Source organism: Mercenaria mercenaria, chromosome 3 (assembly GCF_021730395.1).
Source record: "Mercenaria mercenaria strain notata chromosome 3, MADL_Memer_1, whole genome shotgun sequence".
Lineage (NCBI taxonomy): Eukaryota > Metazoa > Mollusca > Bivalvia > Venerida > Veneridae > Mercenaria > Mercenaria mercenaria.
Genome location: NC_069363.1, coordinates 103,027,325 through 103,049,655, shown reverse-complemented (window position 1 = coordinate 103,049,655; position 22,331 = coordinate 103,027,325). Strand labels below are relative to the sequence as shown.

Below are 22,331 nucleotides of genomic sequence, written 5' to 3'. Positions count from 1 at the left end.
GCCCCTATTTTCTAGTGCCATAAGACATGTTTCCATAGAGAAAAGAAGAGCAAATATCGCTCAGTACAGGTTATGGAAAACGGATAGTTTGCTTAGACACCCTGAAATTAAATGTGCACTGGCTCAAGCCCTAGTTTTTAGCGCCACCTCTGCAGCACTAGCTCCTTCTCTTGGTCACAAATGCAAAAAGACGGATGTAACTGGTTAGGAAATCAGATAGGTTATATAGTAATAAGACATTCTTTTTAGCTCACTTGAGCACGACGTGTTCAAGGCAGTATTTACATTGACTGGTAATTGTCCGGTGTCCGTCGGTGTCCGTCATGCGTCATCCGTCAACATTTGCCACTTGAACACTCTAGAGGTCACAGTTGAGACCTAATCTTTATGAAACTGGGCCGGAATGTTTGTCTTGATGATCTCTAAGTAAAGTTTGAAACTGGATCATGTGGAAACAAAAACTAGGTCAGTAGGCCAGATCAAAGCTTGTGAACATTCTAGAGGCCACAGTTGTGACTTAATCTTTATCAAACTTAGTCAAAATATTTGTCTTGATGATCTTTGGGTAGGTCAAGTTTGAAACTGGGTAAGTGGGGTCAGTAGGCCAGATCAAAGGAAAATCTTGTTAACACTCTAGAGACCACAATTTTAGTTTGACACTCATGAGAATTGGTCAGAATATTTGTCTTGATGACCTCTAGTTCAAGTTGGAATCTGGGTTATGTAGGGTTAAAAACTAGGCCACCTGGTCAAAGCAAAGGAAACACATGTGAACACTCTGGAGGCCACAGTTGTGCCTCAGTCTTTACGAAACGTGGTCAGAATGTTGGTCCTGATGATTTCTCTGTCAAGTTTGAAACTGGGTTATATGGGTCAAAAACTAGATCATTAGGCCAGATCAAAGTAAAATATTGTAAACACTAGAGTCTACAGTTTAATTTTAAACTCATGTGAACTGGTTAGAATGATTGTCTTGATGACCTCTAGGTCAATTTTGAATATGGGTCATGTGAGGTCAAAAACTAGATCATCTGGTCAAATCTAATGAAAAAGCTTTATAAAACTCTAGATGCCACGTTTATGACCCTATTTTATGACCCAATCTTCATGAAACTTATTCAAAATATTTATCTTGATAATCTTTAGCAAAAGTTTGAATCTGGGTCATCTAGGGTCAAAAACTAGGTAATTTATTGAAATCAAATAAAACATCGTAGGTTGCATTTTTCATTTGATGTGCTTGAAACTTTATCAGAATGTTTGTCTGCATAAAATCGTATACGAGTTTTTATCTGAGTTACGTGGAGTCAAAAGCCAGGTAAAATCAAAGAAGAAGCTTGTTTACACTATGGGGCGACATTTTTGATTCAATCCTCATAAAACTTGGTCAGAATGTTTGTTATTCTAAAGTCTTATATATTTAGAATCTGGGTCGCGTGTGTTAAAAAGCTAGGTAAATATGTTAAATCAAAGGAAAAGCTTGTATACACTTTCTATTCCAATCTTCTCGAAACTTTGTCAGAATGTTTGCTTTTATAAAATCTTGGACAAGTACGAATCTTGGTCATGTGAGGTCAAAAACTAGGTCACTAGGTCAAATAAAAAATGCTTGTTTACACTCAAGAGGTCACCTGAAAATTGGTTAGAATAGTTGCCTCCATCAAATCACTAGTTTGAACATGTTTACACTGTTATGGTGTGCTACTAGGACTATCTTGTCCCTCTTGTTTTTTTTATCCCCCCCGCCAAAGAAGAAGGGGATATTAGAAATGCTCTCCGTGCGTGCGTCCGTCCGTCCGTCCGTGCGTCCGCAACGATCTTTGTCCGGAGCATAACTCCAAAAGTACTGGAGGGATTTTCTTTAAACTTCATACACTGATAGGACACGTTGGGAGGAAGTGAAGTGTTCAAGAACAATAACTCTACCTTGCCTATTTTTTGAGTTATTCCCCTTTATCATATTTTCTTAAAAAAATTGTCCGGAGCATAACTCCAAAAGTACTAGAGGGATATTCTTCAAACTTCATACACTGATAGAACACATTAGAAGAAAGTGCAGTGTGCAAGAACAATAACTCTACCTTGCCTATTTATTGAGTTATTCTCCTTTATCATATTTTCTTAAAAAATTTGTCCGGAGCATAACTCCAAAAGTACTGGAGGGATTTTCTTCAAACTGCATACACTGATAGAACACATTTGGAGAAAATGCAGTGTTCAAGAACAATAACTCTACCTTACCTATTTTTTAGTTATTCCCTTTATCATATTTTCTTAAAACATTTTGTCCGGAGCATAACCCCAAAAGTACTGGAGGGATTTTCTTCAAACTTCATACACTGATAGAACAAATTGGGAGAAATTTCAGTGTGCAAGAACAATAACTCTACCTTGCCATTTTTTGAGTTATTCCCCTTTATTATATTTTCTTAAAACATTTGTCCGAAGCATATCTTCTTCATGCATGGAGGGATTTTGATATATCTTGGCACAAATGTTTCCCACTACAAGGCGGAGTGTCATGCTGAAGAACCAGGTCCCAAGGTCTAAGGTCAAGGTCACACTCAGAGGTCAAAGGATACAAGAATAAAAACCTTGTCCGGAGCATTTCTTCTTCATGCATAGAGGGATTTTGATATAACTTGGCACAAATGTTCACCACCACGAGACGGAGTGTCATGCGCAAAATTCAGGTCACTAGGCCTAAGGTCAAGGTCACACTTAGAGGCCAAATGTCAGATACAAGAATGACTTTGTCCGAAGCATTTCTTCTTCATGCATGGAGGGATTTTGATGTAACTTGGCACAATTATACACCATCATGAGACAAAGTGTCATGCGCAGTTCCCTTCTTTAGAATTACTTCCCTTTGTTGTAATTTTAAATAGCTTTTATTGCAACCTTTTCATTACTAGTCGTAGGGAAAAATCGAGACCACTTTTCTGAAGTACAACAAGCATGCTAAATCCAATTTTGAGGTGTATTTTGACTAATATCTACCTGAAATTTGCTTTGACGGGCATATATTGTGACATTCTGGCACTCTTGTTCCCTGTTAGCTTTCCATTCTTTTTACAGTAGCCATATAGAAAAAACATCATAGCTATACTGTTCATGAAAATTAATAAAATTTAGCAGTAAATCACCTCACTAGTGACTTATTCTTTCTTCCACATCTTAAAACCCCTGGTGCGGACGACAACTAAACGGTTCTTCAAAGCTTTCCCCAGAATTAATACTTTCAGACACTAACTTGCCAGGAACTTTAGCCTTCAATTATAATATGCCCGGCGGGGAGATTAGCCATATGTAACATGGCTCTTGTTTGAAGTTAAAGAAAAGAAAAAGATTGGACCACTTGTATAATGTTTGATACAAATTTTAATACTTGTCTCAAATAGTCTTAAGCATTCTTGTTTTTGAAGTTACAGCATAGAAATTTGGACCCCCTGTATAATGTTTGATATAGAATTCAAAAATTATCTTGAATAATCTAAATATTGACCTTCTGACCTATTTTCGTTTTTGAAGGTACAGAATAGAAATTTGGACCACATGTATAACTTTCGATATAGATTTCAATACTTACCTTTGATATTCTTAACCCTGACATTCCGACTTTCTTCCTTGTTTTTGAAGCTACATCAAAAAGATTTGGATCACCTGTATGTATTTTTTGTAACAAATTTCAGTCGTTTTCTTGAAAAATCTTTACCATGACCTGCTCGACTATTATTTTTGTTTTTGAAGCTTTAGGAAAGAAATTTGGTCAAAAAGCAATTAATCTCAGGTTAGCATTATAGGTCCTTCATGGCCCCCCTTGTTAACAAGATGTGTATGATAACTATGAACTCTATGAAACGTGTAAATAAGGACGAAATATTTACACATATGTCCACTTTCGGTTCGAACAGGTCCTGTTACACAATTTCAGAAGTCCTCACATCAAGAAATGCTTTTGCGCTGCTAATCGAGCTGCTTACGTAAAAAGTATAGCCAAATCTGAATACAAAAACGTGGTCTCTTTTTCTGAATAAGGTCTTAAATTTGTTAGAGAAAGTGAATTTCAGCTCGCCCTCGTTCTTTATTTATGTTACAGACAGGTAATTCAAATCTTTGTTTCGTATAAAAAATTATTAAATTGGAGAATATGCCGGCGTGCATGTTGTTGGTTTTCTATTAGCTAAATTTTCTATTGACAGGTTGGTCTATACTGTGCAATGTTTATGGAGATTGAAGCAAAATTATACTTCACAGACTTTGTAGATCTTTTACAAGGTAAAGTAGACATAAAATAAATAAGAATATTTCAAGTATTTTTCTTTATGAATAAATGATTTCATATTCTTTAGTTGCTATACTGGCTAGCGTCCTACAACCGGACACTTTTTGGAATATTTTTCACGATAACTCGGACAATAAATATTTCTAGAGGTTGAAATTTAACGTAAATAAAGCTAGGTTCTCCTCCCATCTAAAGAGCTAATTTGTTTACTTATAAAATTAGGTCAAGTACTTTTCGAGGCACGAACGAGGGCCACCAAATCCACTTGTTTTAAGGTCTAAAAGTGCCATGTTTCTGGACAGTGAGTTGTTGTCACTTTATTGATTTTCAATTTACGTTCACATTGAATTAAACTTTATTTTCAACCAAGGAAAAGGTAGTCGAACAGGTCTGAGTCTGAGTCATAGAATTAATTCTAGGAATTGCCCCCGAGTCTCTTGAATCTATGATTTGATCGCAACTCTCCAGACCAAAACGTTTAAAATTTCACTTTGAAAATTTATGTGTTTTAGGGTGTATTAAAATCATGCATTAAATTTTCAAAGCTGTATTTCCCAGTTTTAAGTGTTTACTAAACATCTCATCTGCTTATCTCAAATTTGCATTGGATTTGCATTTCTTGTAAAATATTTAAATGTAACTGTTTTAACTTAGCTATGTTTCTGAAAATCAAGCGTCCGTTTGATCGTTAACAGATTAACAAGGTTAAAGACAGAAATAAAGCGTTTACGTGACTGTCCGGTTTGGTAGTCGTCCGGATTTGGTGGTCGCTAGCCAGTAGTGAAAAAATTCTCGCAGTATTCCGAAATCCACCTTATCATTAATGAGGTTTTTCCTTGATCTGACAATACCATTGATATAATATATTATTCCAAATTACTCCGAGGGTGGTAATAGGAACAATTTTTTTTTTCAAAATATCTGAGTTATTGTTTAATTTATCGACAAACAGATTTTAATGGGATAGTTTCCTTTGTAAATTTCAATCATCTTCGACAAAGAATTTTCTAAAATTTCAATTTTGAATTTATTTTTTAAAAGATTGTTGTTTATCTTTACGGCTATCTTAATTAGCATTAAAGTAAAATTCAAGTGCAATGATTTTGTGAAATTTGTAAAAGAAAAAAATCAAAATTGCGAATTTTCCTCGATTTTTTAAAATGGGAACACAGTTCATGATTATAAAAATCCTATAATTGTCTTCAGAGACCTTCATGTGTATCATCTTAAGATAAAAACAAAAACTGAAGCGCAATTAACGAAAAAAGAACTGTTTTTATCTATGAAGGCAGCTGGAATACCGGCCGATAACAATCTGTTGACAGTTCTTGCAAACAAATCAATGACAAGGAAAGAGATAAACGTTAAACCTTACAATTACTTAAGAAACAATTACTTAAATTTCCAATATTGAAACGATATGTTCATTTAATTAGGGTATGTATCTCCTACAACAACAGTGTTTTTCTTTTTGTTTTAGCCGCGAATGTAGTTGCTACAATAATAACAATAATGTGTGGAATCAGGAACATCTATCTCTTCCTCATGAACTATAGGTATATTATTGCTTCTCTGGCAACAACGATGTATGGAATCAGAAACTTATATCTCTACCGCATTCATTAAACACAGGTATTTTACTGCTTCTCTAGCGATATCAATGATGTATGGTGCCAGAAACATCCGTCTCTTTCTCATGAAGTACAGGTAATTTTGTTCTTCTGTAGTAACAATGATCTGTGTGGAATCAGGAACATCTGTCTCTTTCTTATGAACTACAGGCATATTTTTGCTTCTCTAGTAACAATGATCTGTGTGGAATCAGAAATATCTGTCTCTTTCCCACGAACTACAGGCATATTTTTTTTTGCTTTACTAGTAACAATAATGTTTGGAATCAGAAACATCTATCCCTTCCTCATGAACAAAAGGTATTTCATTGCTTCCCTAGCAACAAGGATGTGCGGAACCAAACACATATTTCTCTTTCACGTGAACTACAGGTATATTTTTGCTTCCCTAACAACAAAGGTTATTGGAATCAGAAAAATCTACCTCTACCCCGATCATAAACTACAGGTTTATTGTTGCATCTCTAGTAAAAATCATACGTTGAAACAGAAACATCTACTAGTATATTTTCTTCATGAACTACAGGTCTTTTGTTGCTTCTTCAGCAGCATGTACAAAGGTATAATATTGCTTCTCTAGCAACAAGGATGTGTAGAATCAGGAACATCTATCACTTCTTCATGAACTGCAGCTATTTATTGCTTTTATAGTAACAATGATGTGTGGAATCAGGAGCATCTACCTCTTCCTCTATCATGAACAACAAGTATTTTATTGCGGCGTCTATAGTAACAACGATGTATAAAATCAGGAGCATGTACCTCTTCCTCAGTTATGAGCAACAGGTATTTTATTACTTCTATAGTAACACCGATGTGTGGAATCAGGAGCATCATCCTCTTCCTCAGTCATGAGCAACAGGTATTTCATTGCTTCTATAGTAACAACGATGCGTGAAATAAGGAGCATCTACCTCTTCCTCAATCATGAACGATATGTATTTTATTGCTGCTATAGTAACAATGATGCGTGGAAATAGGAGCATCTACCTCATCCTCAATCATGAGCAACAGGTATTCTATTGCTTCTATAGCAACAATGATGCATAGATTTAGGAGCATCAACCTCTTCCTCAATCAATAACAACAGCAGCTATCCCACCCTCAGTCATGAACAATTTTTTTGTTTCTATAATAAAAAAGTGGAATCAGGAGCATCTACCTCTTCCACAATCATGAACAACAGGTATTTTATTGCTTCTATAGTAGCAACGATGTGTGGAATCAGGAGCATCTACCTCTTCCTCAGTCATGAGCAACAGGTATTTTATTGCTTCCATAGTAACAATGTTGCATGGAATTAGGAACATCAACCTCTTCATCAATCAATAACAACAGCAGCTATTCCTTCCTCATTTATGAAGAACAGGTATTTTATTGCTTCTTTAATAAAAATGATGTGTGGAATCAGGAGCATCTACCTCCTCCTCAATCATGAACAACAGGTATTTTATTGCTTCTATAATAACAATGTTGTATGGAATCAGGAGCAGCTACCTCCTTCTCACTCATAGATAACAGGTATTTTATTGCTTCTATAGTTACAATGATGTGTGGAATTAGAAACATGTACCTCTTCCCGAATCATGATTGGCAGGTATTTTATTGCTCCTTTAGTAACAGCGAAGTGTGGAATTAAGGCCATCTACCTCTTCCTAAATCATGAACTTTAGATATGTTACTGTTTCTCTCGTAGACGTTAGGTATGAAATCGCCTTTCCAGTTTGTAAGTCAGGTACGTCATACAGGACAAAACAGTTCAGAAAGTTCCTATAGTACAAATATATATATATAAATATGTAATATATATATAAAGCTAATCTTTTAATTATTTATTTTAATTTGGACGTGGAGGGGGGAGGTAGTGATATCCAAATGCTGCAAACAGAAAGGTGTCTCCTCCCCCACTCCTACCTCGACTTCCTTGATCTATTACATTCGTTTTTCAGTTCGTGACATTTAGACAAATCAAATATTCAGATAAATACTCAGATAAACTGAAAAACCGCTGAATTACGTAGATGAAACACTTTCATATGCACAAGCAATATATAAAACATTCTGATGCTTATTTCATTTATATGAAATTCATTCCCGAAATTCCGCTTAAAAGTAACACATAATGCATGTTTTTCTCTTAAATTTTAAACAATCTGGATTATTTGAAAAGTAGAAGGTGGCTCTAGAAAGGTTCGCTAGAACTGAATACTCTCCTTATTACTTCTATTTATATAGCATAACATCACGCCCTTGGCTATATAAAAACTAGTTTTACATGCTTTGTAATGCAGCTATGATTGGACAGTAGTTATCCAATATACGGTGTAACGCGGATAACTGTAAAGACTATATAGGACAAAATACAACAGAACAGATAGGTCATACAGGACAAAACAGAACAGGTAGATCATGCAGGGCACAAACAACAAACAAACAAGATACCCGAACAAATAGTTCATGCAGAACAAAATAGAACAGGCAATTTATACAATATAAGACAGAACAAGTATTACTTACAAGACAAAACGGGACAGGTAGTTTATACAGAACAAAACAAAACAGGTAGTTCATACAGGTTAAGGTAGTAGAGGCGTAATAGAGTACCTCCTTTTTGAAGAGTATTCAATTCCTACAATAAATCCACTTTTACTGCAATTCTCAGGGGGGCGTAGGTTCAAGCCCTGCTGGGACCAAACTTTTTTTCCTTATTTTTGATTTTTTTCTAATAAGGTTTTACTTCTTTCAAGACTTATGATTGAATTATTGTACAAAAATGGAAAAAAATAATTTGATAAGCAATTTCTTGCTGTTCAAAGTGAATTTACTACTTAAAGAGAAGGGGTAGAGTTACACATCAGTAAAAATATTGAGTTACATGTGGTAAAATTTCTCTATTTTGCTTTCACTCTTTAGATTACATACCGCGGAAGAAGTTTAGGTAGGTTTTACATCTGCCCCAAGGTTATTTTTGAATGAAGTAAGCAAAGTTCAAAACAGAAACATAGGATTTGACCTTATTTTTTCATCATGGAAGTTAGAATTTTGTATCATTAAATCCGTTTACTTGAGGAACCCTCAATAAAATGATATTCACATTTTTATTTTCTGTTTTATAATTGTTTACCAATAGTTTGATGATTCTTTTATTAAAATTAATGGTAAAATGAGTTCCCTGCAAACGTTTTATAGAGAGGCCATCACTTTGAAATTTGTCTCCACTTGAGCTAGAGGAGATACCGTAAGTTATACAAAATTTAGAAAAAACGGCATGGTAAAAATTGTTAAAAAATTGCATAACAGTGCAAAACACGGTCATCTTTAAGAATACACCAAGTAAATGCCATTTTGTAAACATTGCTATTACACCTCTACTACCTTAAAGCAATACATATAGTACAAATATTTGCACTGTTTCTTACATATCGTTTCAGGCGAGATATGTTACTCTTGTACAAAGGTGATAGAAGTTTCGTTCCAAATACTGTACAAACACCATCACAAAATGTTTACATGGTAAGTGACGCCGGCTCCATAAGCTTACATAGTAAGTGATTTTAAAGTACGAACCCCGTCTTCAAATGTTTACCTGAAAAGTGTTTTGAATTTACAAACACCGTCACCAAATGTTTGCAGGTTATATGTTTATATGATATGTGATCTATCTGTACAAACGCCGTCACCAAATGTTAACATACTAGAATATAAATGTATACAGACATCCAGATATCATTGTTTTAGTCATATCATAAATTTAAGAAAACACTTGTGCTTTTATAAAAAACAACAACAAAGTTGCATTTGAGTCTATTTTACAGGCTCAAGGGATGAGATATATAGGAACTTCAATAACTGGAATGCTTTGGGGTAGGTATTATTAGTTGATAAGCATTTTCTGTCTCATAAAAGAATGCGATAAGATAAATATTTCTGTACATAGTCTATAAAGCCATTTTGATAAAATAAAAGGGAAATCCCCGGAACATTGAATCCATCACACACAACCTCAGCCATACATCTCTACCAGGGCCACACATCTCTACCAGGGCCAAACATATATCAGAGCCATTTATCTCTACCAGAGCCACACTTCTCAACCAAAGCCACACTTCTTGATCATTGCCACACATTTCAAACAGAGTCACTTATCTGAAAGACTGAAACAGAGTCACACATATCAACTAGAGCATCACTTCTTGATCATTGCAATTCATCTCGACTAGAGCAGCACATCTCAACCAGAACCACACATTTAAATCAGAGCTACACATCTCAACTAGAGCCTAACATCTCAACCAGAGCCACTCATCTCAACCAGAACCACACATCTCAACCAGGGCCCAGTTGTTCGAAACTTTAACAGGCGATTAAGCTAACGGTCGGTTAACTTTTAGAGTTACATTTCGACATTTTAAAAGACATAGTGAATCCTATTATAATTTAAGAATTATGAACACTAAAATGTCTTTACAGTAAAATTAAATCATCATACTAGTGGTTCCCATCATGCCTTTTATTTTGAATCAAAATTTAACAGGCCGATAGTTTAACAGCCGGTTAAAGTTTCGAACAACTGGGCCCAGAGCAACATATCTCAACCACAGCCACATATTTCAACCTGAGTCATTATTCTCAAACAGGGCAACACATCTCAAACCGAACCAAACGTCTCAAACAGAGCCAATCATTTCAATCAGAACCACATATCTAAAACAGGACGACACATTTCAAACAGAACTTCTCATTCCAACCAGAGTCACACTTCTCAACCGGAGCCACATATCCCAACTAGTGCCACTCATCTCAAACAGAGCCACACATCTCAACCAGAGCCTCACATCTCAAACAGTACCAAACGTCTCAACCAGTGCAACACATCTCAACCAGAGCCACACATCTCAACCAGAGCCATATATCTCAACTAGAACAACACATCTCAGCCAGAGCCACATATCTCAACCAGAGCTACACATCTCAACCAGAGCCATATATCTCAAACAGAGCCACATATCTCAACCAGAGGAACACATCTTGACCAGAGCCATATATCTCAACCGGGGCCATACTACTAAACCAGAGCCAAACATCTCAAACAAAACCACTTATCTCAACTAGAGCCAAACATCTCAACCAGAGCCACACATCTCAACCAGAGCAACACATCTTAAACAGAATCACTCATCTCAGTCATTGCCACACATGTCAACCAGTGCCACACATTTGAACCAGAGCCACACATTTCAACCAGAGCCATATATCTCAGCCAGAGCAACACATCTCAACCGGAACCAAACATCTCAACTAGAGCCATATATCTCACCCAGCGCCAAACATCTCAACCAGAGCCACACATCTCAACCAGGGTCACACATCTCAACCAGAGCAACACATCTCGACCAAAGCCACAAACATCTCATTTGGAGCCACATATCTCAACCAACGCCATACTATTCAACCAGAGCCACGCATCTCAACCAGAGCCACACATCTCACCCAGTGCCACACATCGCAACCAGAGCCACACATTTCATTCGGAGCCACATATCTCAAGCAGTGCCATACTACTCAACCAGAGCCACGCATCTCAACCTAAGCCACACATCTCAACCAGAGCCACATATCGCAACTAGAGCCACATATCTCAACTAGAGCGCACCTCAGCCAGAGTGATACATCTTAACCAGAGCCACACATTTCAACCAGAGCGATACATCTAAACCAGAGCTACACTTCTCAACCAGAGCAATACATTTCAACCAGAGCGATACATCTTAACCAGATCCATATATGTCAAACATAGCAAATCATCTTAAACAGAATTACTCATCTCAGTCATTGTCATACATGTAAACCAGACCCACTCATCTCAACAAGAGCTACACAACTCAACCAAAGCTACACATCTCATCCAGTGGCACACATCTCAATCAGAGCCATATATCTCAACCAGAGCCGTACATCTCAACCAGAGCAACACATCTTGACCAGAGCCATATATCTCAACAGGAGCCATTCTACTAAACCAGAGCAAACATCTCAAACAAAACCACTTATCTCAACTAGAGCCAAATATCTCAACCAGAGCCACACATCTCTACCAGAGCCACACATCTCTACCAGAGCCACACATCTTAAACAGAATCACTCATCTCAGCCGCACATTTTAACCAGAGCATATATCTCAACCAGAGCCACGAATCTCAACCAGCGCCAAACATCTAGACCAGAGCCACACATCTCAACCAGAGCCACACATCTCCGACAGAGCCACACATCCCAAACAGAGCAACACATCTCAACCAGAGCCATACATACCAACCGATGCCACACATCTCAACCAGAGCCACACGTCTCAACCAGTGACACACATCTCAAGAAGAGCTACACATCTCAACCAGTGCCACACATTTCAACCTGTGCCACACATCTCAGCCGGAGCCACACATCTCAACCAGTGACACATACCTCAACCAGTGCCACACATCTCAACCAGAGCCAGATATCTCAACCAGTGCCGCACATCTTAACCAGTGCCACGCATCTCAACCAGTGCCACACATCTCAAACAGAGCCACACATCTCAACCAGTGGCACACATCTCAACCAGTGCCACACATCTCAGCCAGTGCCACCCATTTCAACCAGGACCCTACATCTCAGCCAGAGCCACACAATGTAACTAGAGCCACACATCTCACCAGAGCCAAACATCTCAACCTGTGCCACACATCTCAACTAGAGCCACACAGCTCAACCAGTGCCAGACATCTCAACCAGTGCCACATATCTCAACCAGAGCCACACATCTCAACTAGAGCCACACAGCTCAACCAGTGCCACACATCTCAGTCAGTGCCACATATCTCAACCAGAGCCACACATCTCAACTAGAGCCACACAGCTCAACCAGTGCCACACATCTCAACCAGTGCCACACATCTCAACCAGAGCCACACATCTCAACTAGAGCCACACAGCTCAACCAGAGCCACACATCTCAACCAGTGCCACACATCTCAACCAGTGCCACACATCTCAACCAGAGCCGCCCATCTCAACCAATGGCACACACCTCAACCAGTGGCACACATCTTAACCAGAGCCGCACATCTCAACCAGAGCCACACATCTCAACCAGTGGCACACATCTCAACCAGTGCCGCACATTTCAACCAGGACCCTACATCTCAGCCAGAGCCACACATCTCAACCAGTGCCATACATTTTGACCTGTGCCACACATCTCAACCGGAGCCACTAATCTCAACCAGTGACACACAGCTCAACCAGTGCCACACATCTCAACCAGAGCCAGATGTCTAAACCAGTGCCACACATCTCAAACAGAGCCGCACATCTCAACCAGTGACACCCATCTCAACCAGAGTCACACATCTCAATCAGTGGCACACATTTCAAACAGAACCCTACATCTCAACCAGAGACACACATCTCATCCGGAGCCACATATCTCAACCAGTGCTATTCTACTCAACCAGAGCCACATATCTCAACCAGAGTCACATATCTCAACCAGGGCCACATATCCCATCCAGAGCTATATATCTCAAACAGAGCCACATATCTCAACTAGAGCCACACCTCAACCAGAGCGACACATCTCAAACAGAGCCACATATCTCAACCAGAGCCACATATCTCAACCAGAGCCACATATCTCAACAAGAGTCACACCCCAACCAGAGCGACACATCTCAAACAGAGCCACACATCTCAACTAGAGCCACATATCTCAGCCAGAGCAACACATCTAAAGCACATTGCTTTGTCCTCAATTACAGAGAAAATGTTGCGGTTAAGGGAACATTATAATATGTACCATGAATTTTAATGATGAAGATTATAATACTGGTATACTGGTATATTTATAGTATTGCAGGAACATTCCTACTGGTGTATGTAACATGATGATTATATTACTATACATGTATTTATGATATTACAGGTACAGTGTTTTGCTTTCTACTGGTGTATGTACCATTAGCGTTAATGATGGTGATTATATCGGTTTATTTATGATATTACAGGTACAGTGTTTTGCTTTCTACTAGTGTATGTACAATTAGCGTTAATGATGGTGATTATATCGGTATATTTATGATATTACAGGTACAGTGTTTTGCTTTCTACTGGTGTATGTACCATTAGCGTTAATGATGGTGACCATCAAACTCCTTGGTCAGAGAGAGAAACTTGACGACATGTGGAAACAGTTCCAGTGGCTCATGTATATTACACTATTATTTGATAGAAATTAACATAATATCTGTTACAACAAAGAAAGTGTAAAAAGAAGCTTTTACTTAATTATATATTATCTAAAAGTCACTCATATATCTCATATATAACAAATTATATACGGAGAAAACTTCTGTTAAATATCGCCTTGTCTAACGTCTAAAAATAGTCCGTAAAGTAAATGAGTGTAATACGCTGTGTTGGCTATGAATATGTTATAGTCTGCATCATATGTCCTCTTCGAAGTAGAGGTAGTACATTGTTTCGTTTATCACCAGTCAGTTGGTCGGTGGCCCATTTGGTTTCCAACCAATAACTAGGGAATAATTTGGCGTACAGTTGAACTTTAATAGATTAATGCCTGTAATCTGTACTTAAATCCGTTTATTTTGTAAGTAGGCCAAAAGTCAATTTCACAGTGACCTTGAGACTGAAATCGGTTTCCACTAAATAACTGAAGAACGCTTTAGCCTAGGTCATCAAACTTTATAGGATGAATGGTTAAAGGGAGTAAGTAGGTCAAAGGTCAATGTCACAGTGACAACGAGACTGAAAATGATTTCCAGTGTATAGAATAAAGAAACTTACACCTACTGCTTTCACACTTCATAAGATGATTGCTTGTGGTCCGTAGATGACCCCTATTGCTTTTTTTGTGTCAGAGGGTGAAGGTCACAATGACTTGAGAATGAAAACTGTTTGCGCTAAATAACTGAAGAACGTTTTCATTCATGACCTTAAAACTTCATGGATGGTAATCTGTAGTTAGTAAATTTTATGGTAATTGGGTCAAATGTCAAGGTTACAGCATACAATTGAAACCGCAGTTGTCTCTATCATGGGGTGGTGGGGATTGCATATATCTTTTACAAACAGCTCTTGTTTTTCCAATAATTCTACCTTTTCTTTTCAGTTATCCCGCTTGCATGGTTGTAATTTTCAAACTGCAAGTTTTCTTAATTGGTCGATTTTTCATTCAACCGAAACTTGGTGTTGAGGACAAGTATAGACCGTTAGCTGTTGATAATAGGTAATATTTAAGTTAACAGTAACATGCATATTCAAGTTACCTTTACAAGAAAAGTATTATGTCAGCTTTAAGGACATCTGTGCACTTTCAACTTTAGACATCAGGTTATATTTAAGCTGTAAGCTATGTGTTCAGGGCCAGCTTTATATAACAGGTACAGCAATATTTTACATGTTACCTACAGACATGAGGAGTATGTGTTTTAATTGCGGTTAGCTACAATATTTATGCTTAAGAAATTGTATATCCCAAACAGTAGCATTATTATCTACGTACTTGACGTGATCCGCCAAATATATGCCCGTTTTATGTTGTTTTCTTTTCCAGCGCGCTACATTGATTGACGTTTGACGCTGTGACGTATTAATTGTGACGTACCAACAATAATTTTGTTGCATAATGATATACAGTTTCATTCTTCTTTGTTTCATAAGTAAAACAAATCTTGTCGTGTTAGAATGTGTGTTCACTCTTAGCTGTAGATAGCAGATCATATTTTAGTTAAATGTATATGGTAATATACTCTGTACTCAAGTGGTTAACCACTCGAGTACAGAGGTCGCTTACTTCTAATCACTTGTCTCTCACCAATTTGTGTTCGAAACTATTGATTTGAAAAAGCCCCAGCTGGCTTACTAAGGTTGATGTTTCTACCCTGGTGCCTTCCCATCTCCAAACAAAAACATGGTGTCCTCTATCATCAAAAGCTGGAAAAGTCAACATATGATCTAAATTGCGTCAATGCTCGGTATTTCGTTTGGACTGTCAATATTTTTATTTCTGAACCCCGTATCTCGAAATTCTAAATTATAAAATTATGATGATGAGTGTCAAAAAGCGATGCTGAAAACTCGAACATACGATTGTGTAAGTCGAAATCAAGAAACCACGATGATGAAAACGCGGCTAATTTTCATGGAAATACGGTGATGAAAGTTGGAAGTTCGATGGTGAAAGACGAAACCAAGATGATGAAAACACGACAACACTATGGTGAAAATGCGAAAGAAAACGCATTTTCATCATCTTGATTTCGACTTTCACCCTCGTGGTTTCTTGTTTTCGCATCGTGATTTCGACTTTTATCATCGTAGTTTCATGATTACAACTTTAGAGGTAGAGCTCTATAGAGTTCAGGAAAAATAATCCTGATGGTCCAAACGGAGCAGCGTATTGATGTGACGCTAAACTAAACAAAAATATACTGAGCAGCAAAAGAAACTATCCAGATGTATTACTGGGTATTTTAAGTAAAATACTTAAATTGATAAATTTAACTTGTTTTCTTCATACAACATTACACTTGAAAAACTTCACGTGGTAAATTTAAAAAATCGATCAACTGTGAAGTCAGTAGACCCACAATAGCCGTTTCGCACGAAATGCACGTGATGGTGTAATTAACGGCTTTCTTTGTAAAATTGTATTGTCATTGGATACACTGATGATTGACTCACTCGAAAAACAACACAAAGTTTAAAAAAATGTTGTTTGTTGCATGGCACGACTGAATCAAATTCAGCGCGAGCGCGCAATTGGGATATTACAATGCCACAGACGTGCAGAAGATATAGCCATAATTTCGTGCAAAACGACTATTATGGGACACCTGACTTCACGGATGATCGATTTGTTTTTTTAATTTAACACATTAAGCTCTTCAAGTGTAATGTGGTATGAAGAAAACAAGTCAAATATATAAATTCAAGTGTTTTATTAAAAATACCACAATCATATATCTGGATAGTTTCCTTTGCAGTATATAATACATTCCTATTTTCAGGAATGCTTACGACGTCTTTAGTTTCTTCATGATTTTTCTCAATGCCAGCATTGGATTGTTTGCTTTCCTGAAACGAATTTTGGTCGGTGCCTTTCTTGGTGTGTTTCTGATTCCACGGATGGACAGAAGTTTGCTAATGCGAGGTTATGAAGCAATGGATAAATGTTAGTGTATTTCTTTCCTAAACAAAATTTGAAACTATTTTGACTATTTTAGAACATATTCAAACTTTTTTGTACTTTCATATGAAGGACAGATACATTCACGAAATCCGATAACATAATTGCCAGTAGTATATTTGCATGTTTGCGTGTCAGAGTCATTCAATATTCCTAGAAAGCATTAACTTTAAAATGTACCCATTTGTGCAACATAACACTAAAGTGGTTTAACAGATTACAGCTTCAAATAACGAAAAAAATATATAAAATGTTATATTTATGTTGAAATGTTAAATTCTTCATTTCTACTTGATATTGTCTAAATCTGGAAGCTTGTCTCTAAACCATATTTCACATAGTGATGCAGCGTTACACATGGTGGAAGCTAGATATAAATATGAAGATGAATACGTCTTTGATATAATAAATATGTTGGTAATTTGATCGGACATCCATTTAACTCGGTGAATTTAATGTCAGGTTACGTTAATTACATCGGCATGCTAATGGTCGACGTATCCCACAATCATCCTGTTATGCGCGTCTTCTGTTTTCTGGTGAAGTCTGATGTGGAAAACAGGCGGGACAGAAAACCGTTACGGTCCGCAGTAGAAAATGCTGAATATGGAAATTTGAGCTTCTCCGAACATATTCCTACACTTACAAGTAAGTTTCGAAAGTAAGAATATATATAAAGGATGACTTCAATTAAGACAATGATAAAATGAATTTTTCATGACATCGGGGGAGGGGGGGGGGGGGGGGGGGGGAAGGGGGTGTTTGGACACATACAGTGGTTGGTCAAAAGTGAGTCATCAAAATGGCCGCCAAGCAGGTGCTTGTTTTGTCAAATATGAACTAAACTGTTAAAATGTTCTCACACAAAACACTTACCTAGATAAAAAAGCTTGTTAATATTTGGTGATATGACCTCTGCTAAATATCACTTGCCGGATTCTTTTAGGAATTGAGGCATAAAGGCTTTTTATATAGTGCACTGGAAGATCATACCAAATTTTCTTAACTTCATCAATGAGATTTTGTTTAGATTTGATCAAGTGTTTCTTCCTTTCAAGTTTGATTTTAATGGTTCGCCATACATTTTCTATAATGTTTATATCAGGACTCTGTGAAGGCCAAGACATACAGGTTATACTGTTTTCATTTTTCCACTTAGAGGTCCTCCTGGATGTGTGTACTGGGGCATTATACTCCTGAAATATATAGTCTCCTTGTGAGAAATATTTGGCAATGACTGACCACAAGTTGCTGTCTAGATACTCTATGTATTTCTCTGAGTCTATATTTCCCTCAATAGCTTCCAAAGTTCCAACACCATTATAAGTTAGACATCCCCAAAACATAGCAGACACACATTCACCTCCACGTTGACCGAGACACTCTGGACGCCTTTCTCCAAACACTTACTCTCTTTTGACTGTCATGTTTGGCCTGTGTTTCATCACTAAAGATCACCTTGTACAAGTTTCTATTTAGAGTCCAGTGTAATTTCTGTTTACACCACGAAACACGCCTTTTCCTGTTAGTAGTATTGATGGTTAGTGTCTTTCTTACTTTCCTCCTTGTATACCCATGAAACTTTAATCGACGTCGAACAGTTCTAAATGATATTGGATTAGGCAAAGTATCATTTACTAGTCCAGTCAGTTCTGCTAAAGGAGCCTTCCTATCATTTTTAGCCAATCTCACAATATCGCGGTCACCCCTTCTACCTGCTGCCAAAGGCCTTCAACTTCGAGGTGCGTTTTCTACACTTTTTCTTGCGTTATACCTCTTCAGAAACCTACACACACCAGACTGACTTATTTCTAACACTTCTGCAATTTTTCTTTGAGGAAGGCCATCATTTACCAAAGATATAACAATCTCTTTTTGTTCAGGTGTCAACTCTTTCCTTTTGACAGCCATTCAGTTGCAGACGATATTTGTTTACATTGAAGAGCTGTTTCCTGTTTTAATCAGTCAAAAGTAAACAAATGAACCTAAAGAGAATAAATCACAATCAAGACATTTACCAAAAAGAAAAATAACTCGAGATATTGACCACCAAATATCAGTAAGTGGTCAGCTCCCTTTGCTGGCGACCATTTTGATGACTTACTTATGGACATTAACTGTAGACACGCAAAATTAGCAGGGTTTTTGTTGCCGGCGAGGCCACATTAACACATAGACATGCCATATTAGCAGGGGTTTTTTTTGCCGGCGAGGCCACATAGACACATAGACACGCCAAATTAGCAGGGATTTTTTTTGCCGGTGAGGCCACATAGACACATAGATACGCCAAATTAGCAGGGTTTTTGCCGGCGAGGCCACATAAAAACGCCAAATACGCAGGGTTTTTTTTTGCCGGCGAGGCCACATTTACACATAGACACGACAAATTAGCATTTTTTGCTTTCGTGGCTTATGGGCGAGGACACGTAGGTACGGCAAAATAGCATTTTTCATCCTTCCATGCTCTTGTGTCCTCGCTTCGAAGACAAGACAGGAAAACGCAGACTTCAGCTACTATACTTGAATGACTTATAACTTTTTATATTCGTAAGTTCTGTTATAAGTTTTGCTTTAAGAATTTGAATTACCTTTCTCAAACTGTATAAGTGTGAATGCTTTCTGAATATAATAAAATGTTAAAAATCTTTAGTAAAGATTTATAAAGCGTTATACGCCTTCCAAAGGAGGACTTTATTATTATAATACATTCAGTTGAGTCTATGGTCCCAGGAACTAAAAGGAAATAATGACATTTAATGCAGGTACCTGCAATTTTATTCTTCTCGCTGCGTATTTTCAGGAAACAGCAGAGCAAAGAGGAGATGGTGGCTTGCATTTACTTTGATTCGGAACCCGTCAATAGTGGCAACGCGAGTTCGTGAATCTAAGAATGAATCTCCACGTGGAGCTACTGTAGAGGTCACAGACATCACATGGTCTGATAAAACAACAAATGTAGATCAAGACCAGTCAGCGGACACCTGGGGATTTTCTATAACGTGTTGTAAAAAATATAAATTTAAGATCCCGCCAAATATTGTGACCAATTTCATTGCTCTGATTGTACTTCTGTCAGTGCTTGTCATTTACACCGGTCTGCCTTTGTTGATTAATGATATCATGGAAGAGGCAGCAAGGGAATTGTAAAATGTGTAGAATTGACTTACATAGGAATACTATTTGTAAAGATACGAAGTATTTGCATTTATTTATTGCCTTAAGATGACAGTGCCAATCAGTGGGCGCTAGTGCAGAAACATACCTTACAAATTGAATACATAAAAACACATGCACATATGTCAGCAGTTATTGCTGTATTCGCATAAACTAAAAATAGATATACATTGGAAATATGGATATAAAATTTTTCGGCGTACATGTCTTGCCTGTAGAACTATTGACCTGATTATTTTTTCAGTGTAGTATCTTCTCCGCACAGACTTTACGGTATCACACTAGAATGAAATTGATTTTAGGAAGTGTCTAACTGTCCAGTAGTCCGCCGGTAACGAGACGTCTAGCCTGCGTTCTATCCGTCCGGTTAGCGTCTACCATGTCTCAGTCTGCTTCTAGCCGTCTTGTTAGCGTCTGTCGTGTCTCAGCCTGCGCTCTAGCCGTCCGGTAAGCCTCTAATGTGTCTCAGCCTGCGTTCTAGCCATCCGGTAGGCGTCTGATGTGTCTCAATAAATGCGTTCTAGCCGTCCAGTTAGCGTCTGTAGTGTCTCCATAATTTTTTGTTGCAGAATGACAGACCTAGCTTTTAACAATCGGTTCAAAGTTTGGTGTGTCAGAATATTTTGTATATTTGATGTATTGATAACGTAACACATAAGCACAGATAGTGCTTGACTCCCTTTTCAAGTTATAATTTGATATATGTATTGTTGAATTGCTGTTAGTGATAGAATTGAGTCATTTGTAGCTAATTTGGGTTCATTATGTTGATAGCTGGATCCCAAGATTACACATTGTGTCCTATACAATAGTTAAAGGGAACCAGATATTTGTTAGAGCAAGTACCCGTTGTGAAATACTATGTACAAATTTGGACCAATCAGAAACAAGTTCTATAAATAGCACCAATCAAAGCTCACGTCTGCCAGGGTATAAATAGGTGGATGAATGACAGAGAGATCATTAGGTATCCAGCGATCGAAGAAGACACATCGAGGATTTAACTAATAATTTATCCCAGTATCTTGATGAGGAAGTTATTGCAACAGCACTCTCAGGGCGGATAAATTTTTAAAAAGAAAACGTTTGAAGTTCATAGACAAAAGAAAAGTTTCTGAATTCCAACAAGATTTCGAACTATAGGGCCAACGCATAGGAGTTATACCTGAAGGGTAGTTGAATGCTATAGACGATAGCAAATATTTTTTTTTGTTTTTTTTTTTGGAACCACGTTAAAGGCCCGTTTTTTCATCACAAAATTTACATTTCAATATATAACATATACAACATTAAAATATTCACATATTACATATAACATTCAAAGATTTCTCCTACTTTTAACATATATAACATTCAAAGATTAACATGTACATGTCATTTTCTAGAAAAACGTAGTTCAACCTTACTTTAAAAGGAAAAAGAAACCTCTTTAATAAGTACTATCAGGTTACTGAAACATACGAAAGAAGTACAAAGAAAGAAGAAATGATTAAGCTGTATTGATTATTCTAAACAATTGAAAAACAATTTACTATTCTAATGGCAGATTATAATATTAAATGTTGATTAAGTATGTGGACTGACAATAAAAAACTGTACAACTGCCCAGTTATCTCTTTCTATTTCTTTTATATTGGTGCTTCTGTATACTTGCCAGGCACAATTCAAATACCCTTTTAAACCATAAAAACTTGGTACAATCTCTTTTCTTTTACAAGCGAAAATATATTTCTTAATTTGTAAGAACAAAACGTAAAATTTTTCAATTCTTTTTTCACAATTTCCTATAATAAAGTCTTCTGCTCTTATTTGAACAGTTATTCCATTATTCAATAAAACATTTTTCACTTCTTGCAATAAATTTTGAATACAAGTACAAGACCAGAACAGATGTATAATTGTTTCTTCCTCTTCTTTACAAAAAGTACAAAGATTATCAGTTACAATATTCATATGATATAATAAAGACTTAGTACCAATAATTCTGTGT

The 22,331-nt window shown here is 37.1% G+C and overlaps 1 protein-coding gene across 1 annotated transcript in view; it reads left to right on the top strand.

The window, feature by feature from the left end:
* Window positions 1–22,042, top strand: part of LOC123523768 (stimulated by retinoic acid gene 6 protein-like) — a 28,422-nt gene extending 6,380 nt beyond the window's left edge. Inside the window, exons 4-12 of the mRNA XM_053539549.1 lie at window positions 4,203–4,278; window positions 5,766–5,841; window positions 9,348–9,429; window positions 9,732–9,780; window positions 14,044–14,161; window positions 15,086–15,202; window positions 16,986–17,149; window positions 17,627–17,812; window positions 19,968–22,042. Of these exons, the coding sequence (XP_053395524.1) occupies window positions 4,203–4,278; window positions 5,766–5,841; window positions 9,348–9,429; window positions 9,732–9,780; window positions 14,044–14,161; window positions 15,086–15,202; window positions 16,986–17,149; window positions 17,627–17,812; window positions 19,968–20,314 (1,215 nt within the window). The 3' untranslated portion in view covers window positions 20,315–22,042. The remainder of the gene's footprint in view (window positions 1–4,202; window positions 4,279–5,765; window positions 5,842–9,347; window positions 9,430–9,731; window positions 9,781–14,043; window positions 14,162–15,085; window positions 15,203–16,985; window positions 17,150–17,626; window positions 17,813–19,967) is intronic.
* Window positions 22,043–22,331: the final 289 nt, after the last annotated feature.